At 40.3% G+C, this 7,483-nt stretch overlaps 1 protein-coding gene across 1 annotated transcript; it reads left to right on the top strand.

Annotated features, from left to right (window-relative positions):
- The first annotated feature begins 417 nt into the window (after nucleotides 1-417).
- LOC138877975 (uncharacterized) lies at nucleotides 418-6,341 on the top strand. Its single transcript, XM_070157626.1, has 7 exons — nucleotides 418-679; nucleotides 1,336-1,563; nucleotides 1,611-1,726; nucleotides 4,173-4,225; nucleotides 4,351-4,541; nucleotides 4,899-5,048; nucleotides 6,043-6,341. The coding sequence occupies exons 1-7, from the start codon at nucleotides 418-420 to the stop codon at nucleotides 6,339-6,341; spliced, it is 1,299 nt and encodes a 432-aa protein (XP_070013727.1).
- The last annotated feature ends 1,142 nt before the right edge of the window (nucleotides 6,342-7,483 follow it).

Here is a 7,483-nt window from a genome sequence, read left to right on the forward strand (position 1 = left end):
GGGTTATTTACAGACTGTATCTAGCAGAGTCTTATTTATGAGTGTGTTATGCACCACACTTATAAACAGGAGGCTGCATGACATATAGGATGTTATCCTCCCTTCTTATCATAGATCGTGCGATATGAGGATTCATTTTCCTAACGATATGTTATGTTTTCAACGATGCCCAAGAAGGCTACAGCCGCCCAGAAGGGCAAGTCCGTAGCTGATGAGACTACAAGTCGAGCGCCATGATTTACCAGGGCTCAGGGAGAGTCGCATAGTGAGACTCCATCTCAGACTTCACATACCCTACCCTCTCTAGAGGAGATCCGAGGGGCACCAGCTCCAGCACCCACTCCAGTACCCCCAGCTCCTCAGCCAAATGCACCGGGTCAGGATATGAGAGATGCCATTTAGCTATTGACTCGATTAATGGCTGCACAGGCTCGATGCCAGGAGGTAGGTATTGGTCATGTAGATAGGGCCATCAGTGTGAGGGTTCGTGATTTCATTAATTTGGACCCTCCTATATTCACTGGAGCAGATCCAAACGAGGACCCTCATGTATTTATCAATAGGATGCAGAGGACTTTGAGGGTAATGAAGGCCACTGCAACTGAGTCAGTTGAGCTAGCTTCCTATAGACTTCGGGATGTTGCAATTAATTGGTACGAGTCTTGGGAGTTGTCCAGAGGTGAGGATGCCCTTCCAACAGTATGACAGGAGTTTACAGAGGCTTTTCTTTGTCATTATTTGCCACCAGAGCTTAGACGGGCCAGAGTTGATAGGTTCTTGACCCTTCGACCGAGTAATATGAGTTTTCGTGAGTATAGCCTTATGTTTGATTCTTTGGCTAGGTATGCTCCCACTATTGTAGCTAAGATGGAGGATCGAGGTCACCGGTTCGTGATTGGGTTGGAGCCGCACCTGCTTAATGACTGTATGTCGATCTCACTTAATCCAGGAATTGATATTTCTCGTATTCAGGCATACGCTCAGGGTGTAGAGGAGCATAAGTAGAAGCAGAGGGCCGATCGTGAGCATGATAGGGGCCACAATAAAAGAGAAAGATCTTCAGGTCCTTCTAGTGAGTTTCGAGGTGGTCAGAGACATTAGCCCCGAGATATCTAGCCTAGCCATCGGCTAGTGCACCTCCTCAGTTTGCTGGTAGGAGATTTGATCGTCCCACCTATCCAGGGCCCAGTCGGAGTTCCAGGGCCTCTAGTTCTCAGTATAGGGGTGAGTCAAGTCAGATGAGGCCACCCTTGCCACAATGTTCTCAGTGTGGTAAGCAGCATGTTGGGCATTGCCTTGTGGGGTTGGGTGTTTGTTATACTTGTGGTTATCTAGGACACATTATAAGAGATTGTCCGATGAGAGGTGGTGCAGGTATAGTTCAGCCAGCAAGATCTGTAGTTGGTTCGTCATCATCAGTACGCCCTCATGGGCAAGGTTCACAGGAACCAGCCGGTCGTAGTAGAGGCAGAAGTGGAGCATCTAGCTCAAGCGGTCCTCAGAACCGCATTTATGCATTAGTGGGTCGACAGGATCAGGAGTCATCACCTGATATTGTTACAGGTATATTATCAGTCTTCTCATATGATGTATATGCATTGATTGATCAGGTTCCACCTTATCGTATGTCACTCCATTGGTTGCTAGCAAGTTTGGGATAGAACCTGAGTTGATTAAACCTTTTGAGGTATCTACACCTGTTGGGGATCCAGTGATAGCTAGACGGGTATATAGAGATTGTATAGTAGTAGTTCTTAGTTGTTCTACTGTAGCAGACCTGATTGAGCTAGATATGGTAGAATTTGATGTCATAATGGGTATGGATTGGTGTTACATCCCGTACCTTACCATTAGAATGTGCCGTAGTAAATCCACATGAGTTCGAAGGGATTATATCCATTAGGATGTTATATAGGGTTTAAGACATCATTATTATGAGACCCTGTAAGTCTACGACCTTGACACCATTAGATATTATGTTTAGTGTGTCTAGTTATTAAAATAATATTAGTAGTTACAAATGTTTTTTTGATAATTAAGGTCATATATTATGTATGTATGGTGTGATTAATTAGTATTCGTGAGTTAAATATTTTTATGACAGAAAGGTTAATTTTAAGTGATATATATGACCAACACGTATAAATTGCATATTAATTACAATGTTAGTGAACTACCAACTAACAAAATGTGGTTGTTTGAATTTGTGAGTATATATTTAATTAATAATGTAATTATTATGTAGTAATAAATGAAATCTTAATAAGTTAAGGATTCAATAATATTGGCATTATGTGTAAATTTTATATAAAACAGCAGTATAAATGTTTATAATGATTGTTAATAGTGTGTGAATTTATTTTACAGGGTACCACCGGACCGTAATAGTACGGTGTATAAAATATATTAAAAATAAGTAGAATTTTAAGTAATTTGAGACAATTCTTAATTATGCGGGTAATTGGTTAATTATCGGATAACGAGACACTACCTAATTACCTAAGTAGATAAAGATTAACATTCCCACACTCCTACGTGGCAGCACCCTCTTTACCCCTTTCATGACTCTTACAAGAAATTGTAAGGCTGTCAAATGCTAGGGGTAGCAGCTGAAAATAGGAAAGAGAAAAGATTGAAACAACATTTTTTTGGATGCCTAATCAGTAGTGATATAGACGCTAACTTAGTCATGCCTTTCCTCTCTTCAATTTGCAATTCATATTTATTAGAAATCAATTCCTTCACATCTCTATAGAAACAATCATAATTAGCACCGAGCCAATTCAACGTGTTGAAAACATCATTGGAAAAATCAACTATGTCCTCGACATTACCAGTCGTCTCAGAAGTAAGCTCAGACACCAACATGGACTTGACTTGAGCAATCATCATCTTCGATTTCTCAAGCATTTCGGGTTTATGATTAGTTCTTGGAGATTGCTTCAGTAGCGATCCGTATGGGATTATGGTGGGAAGTTTTAGCTGGTACAAAATATTGATTTCAGGATATATTCTGTCCTTACTTGTTACAGGTATGTTAAGGCTAAGCTCTTCTTTCATTTGGCATGACCTCGTCATTACATTCATCTCTCGGAATTTATGTATATTTTGCTAGTTTCGCAAATTGCGTATATTTTCCTAGTATTGTAAGTTATAATATTCTCCTTATCGGGACTTCATATTCAGTTGAGTATTTCCTTCTTCCAGTCAAGAGATCAGAGAAGTTACATATATATAGTATTAAAAGTATTTTCATTACCATCGAGCTATAATCGATGGACAGGACCCTATTGGGAAACCTCTGATCAGATGGTAAGTTATATGACGATCCTACTGTGGCCGAGCGCATATGGGAGAGCCCAGTTGGTCGATATGCAGAGCCTAGTATAGCCGAGCGCTTATGAGCGAGCCTACTATGGCAGAGCAGATATATATGTATATCGAGCCTTATAGGGTCGGACAACTATTTTACTTACTATATTGAGAGAATTAAGTCAGTATTGTCAAATGAGCATATCCTCGAGTTTTCTTTGACTCCCAGTTGTTCTCAGTTGTTATATTATCAGTTCAGTTTCAGTTTCAGTATATTGCCTTACATACTCGGTACATTATTTCGAACTGACGTCCCTTTTCTTGGGGTGCTACATTTCATGTATGCAGGGTCAGACAGACAGACGGGTAGACCTCCTCAGTAGGTGTTGCTGAGATCAGCTTTATCGGTAAGCTCCCCTTCTTTCGGAGTTACCGAGGCTAGCAGTGTGGTGTGTATCTTGTGTATATATGTAGATAGGTTATGGGTAGGTCGGGGCCCTGTTCCGATCATAGTACATCTATTATTAGAGGCTTGTAGATATGTCCTGTCAGTTAATACAGTATGTTGGACTGGTAGGCCCTGTACGTATATTTTGTTGGCTTGTCAGTTGTATTAAATATGACGGTCTTGCCAGCCCAGCCTTATGTTGATGGTTAGTCAGCGTTAGTCTCTATTTAGTTTTATATTTTACATCGTACATTTTCTTGCAGCCCATGGCCAAAAATATGACATTACATGTTCAAAGTCTCTGAGTCACAGGTGATACGCAAGGATAGTTGAGGCACTGAGTGCCAGTCTCGCCCCTAGGCATGGGGCTTGACAATTGGTTAACTTCTTGTTATGATAATGTTGATTTTAGATCAAAGATGGTTTAGTTCCAGTTTCTAGGGGATCTAGTTCTAGAGTGGAAAGGTAATATGGCATCACCGAGAGGTAGGTTTATTTCCTATCTCAAGGCAAGGAAGATGATCAGAAAGGGATATATTTACCACTTAGTTCGGGTACAGGATGTGAAAGCAGAGTCACTGACCCTTCAGTCTATCCGTGGTTAATGAGTTTCCCGATGAGCTTCTAGGCCTTCCGCCAGAGCGGGAGATTGAGTTTTCTATTGACACATTACCAGATACTCAGTCGATATCTATTACTCCTTATAGAATGGCACCTGCAGAGTTGAGAGTGTTGAAAGAAAAACTGAGGGATTTGCTTGAAAAAGGCTTTATCAGACCTAGTACATCACCGTGAGGAGCACCTGTGTTATTTGTGAGAAAGAAAGATGGTTCCTTGCGGGTGTGTATTAATTACAAACAATTGAATAAGGCGATGATCAAGAATAAGTACCCGCTCCCGAGGATTGATCAGGGTGCTAGGTGTTTCTCGAATATAGATTTGAGGTTGGGGTACCATCACGTAAGGGTTATGGAGAAAGATATCCTGAAGATAACATTCAGGACCAGATATGGGTACCTTGAGTTTCGTGTCATGTCACTTGGTTTGACTAATGCCCTAGTAGTATTCATGGATTTGATGAACCGTGTGTTCAAACCCTTTTAAGATCTATTTGTAATTGTATTTATTGGTGATATAGTGGTGTATTCTCGTCAAAAGACAGAGCATGCAGATCATTTGAGTACTGTGCTCAGAGTTCTAAAAAAAGGAAAGTTGTATGCAAAATTCTCTAAATGTAAATTCTGGTTGAGTTCTTTAGCTTTTGTTGGGCATATTATTTCAAGTAAAGGTATCTGGGTTAATACATAAAAGATTGAGGTAGTAAATACTTGACCTAGACCCACGACATCGATGGAGGTTCGTAGCTTTCTCGGTTTGGTAGGTTATTACAGGAAACTTGTAAAGGGATTTTATTCTCTCCCAGCACCTTTGACAAAAGTAGTGTGACGGCGTGATGTCTTGCTTGATGTTCGAGAAAAACATAAGGAAATCTATGGTGCAAGTAAGTTGAAGGAAGGTTGCGAATAAGTATAAATAGATATGTGTAGGTCGCAAGCTAAAGTATGGTAGAGCGACAAGGTTTTACAAAGACAGGAGTAAGGATAAGAAAAAGTGAGTGAAAAGTTGACGAGAATGAATAAGTTATTGGGATTAAGCCCATGAAAATAAGAGAGCTGATGGTGTCTCTAAGTTATAGAAAGCTCAGTATAGCCTGAATGAATTCAAAGGGGTCTAAGACTAATAGCATTTAGAAGAGATGGAATGCTGCCCTAGTAGTGAATAAGGGCGTAATTGTGATAGATACCTTCGAATGGGGGAATTTCATGAATTGTAAAATATTAGAATACCTATGCAAGTTAACTTAGAAGGGATCTAAGTTTCAGTGGACTGATGCTTGCGAACGGAGTTTCCAGACATTGAAGGACAGATTAACATACGCCCGGTTCTAACACTCCTAGAAGGGACCGGTGGTTATGTTATCTATTGTGATGCTTCAGGAATTGGATTGGGTTGTGTACTAATGCAACATGGTAAGGTTGTAGCTTATGATACTAAACAACTAAGAAAGCACGAGAAGAATTACCCGATCCACGATTTAGAGTTAGTCGCGGTGATTCATGTACTAAAGATGTGGAGACACTATCTATATGGTATTAATGTTGATATCTATACGGATCATAAGAGCCTTCAGTATGTCTTCAAGCAAAAGGAATTGAATTTACATTAGAGGCGATGGTTGGAGCTACTTAAATATTATGATGTTGATATTTTATACCATCCAGGGAAGGCGAAAGTAGAAGCCGACGCCCTCAGCCGTAGATCTATGGGTAGCCTATCATATTTATATCCAAAAAAGAGTGAGATAGCCCGTGAGATTCATCAGCTAGCTAATCTTGGAGTTCGATTACCAGATTCAGGTGATACCAGAGTTACTATTCAGGACACGACAACATCCTCTCTAGTAACTGAAGTGAAGGAACGCCAGTATGAGGATCCCGTGCTAGCTCATTATAGAGATACAGTCCCTCAAAAGGAGAAGACACCATTTGAGATTACAAGAGACGAAGTCCTCAGATATTGAGGTCGATTATGTGTTCCTAATGTGGCACAGCTGCGCCAGTAGTTTATGGGAGAAACTCACTATTCTCGTTATTCTGTTCATCCAGGAACGACAAAAATGTATCATGATATCAGGGAAGTGTACTGGTAGGACGAAATGAAGAAGGATATAGCAGAGTTTATTGCTCAGTACCCTAATTGTCAGCAGGTTAAGATTGAGCATCAGAAACCCAGTGGATTATTGCAGGCTATAGAGATTCCAACTTGGAAATGGGAAGTAATCAATATGGATTTCATCATAGGCTTACCTCGTACCCAGCGTAAGTTCAATTCTATATGGTTGATTGTTGATAAACTTACAAAATCATCCCATTTTCTACCTGTCAAGACCACGTATTCAGCAGAGGATTATGCAAGGCTTTACATTAAGGAGATGGTACGACTTCATGGTGTCCCTGTATCTATTATATCAGATAGAGGTTCTCAGTTTACAACTAATTTCTAGAGGTCTTTCCAAAAAGGATTGAGTACATAAGTAAGTTTTAGTACATCACTTCATCCCCGGACAAACGGTCAGGCTGAGCGTAATATTCAAACATTAGAGGATATGCTACGGGCTTGTGTGATAGACTTTAGGGGTAGCTGGGATGATCATCTTCCACTTATTGAGTTCTCATATAATAAAAGCTATCATTCCAGCATTCAGATGGCTCCGTACGAATCTCTTCATAGACTGAAGTGTAGGTCACCTATCGGATGGTTCAAGGTTGGGGAAACTAAGTTAGTAGGACCATATTTGGTACAACAGGAAGTTGAGAAGATTAAGCTTATACGAGAAAGGCTATTAGCAGCTCAAAGTCGTCAGAAGTCCTATGCAGATAATTGACAATGAGACTTGGAGCTTTGGGTAGATGACTGGGTATTCCTAAAGGTATCACCGATGAAAGGCGTTATGAGATTCGGTAAAAAGGAAAGCTTAGCCCTCGATACAGTGGACCTTAAAAATCATACGCAGAGTAGGTCAGGCAGTATATGAGTTAGACTTGCCTTCCAATATGGAGTCAATACATCCAGTTTTTTATATGTCTATGCTCCGTAAGTGTATCAGAGATCCTTATAGAGTCATAATGATTGACGGTGTTCAAGTCATAGAGAAGCTATCAT

This window comes from Nicotiana sylvestris, chromosome 9, assembly GCF_000393655.2.
Source record: "Nicotiana sylvestris chromosome 9, ASM39365v2, whole genome shotgun sequence".
Classification (NCBI taxonomy): Eukaryota; Viridiplantae; Streptophyta; class Magnoliopsida; order Solanales; family Solanaceae; genus Nicotiana; species Nicotiana sylvestris.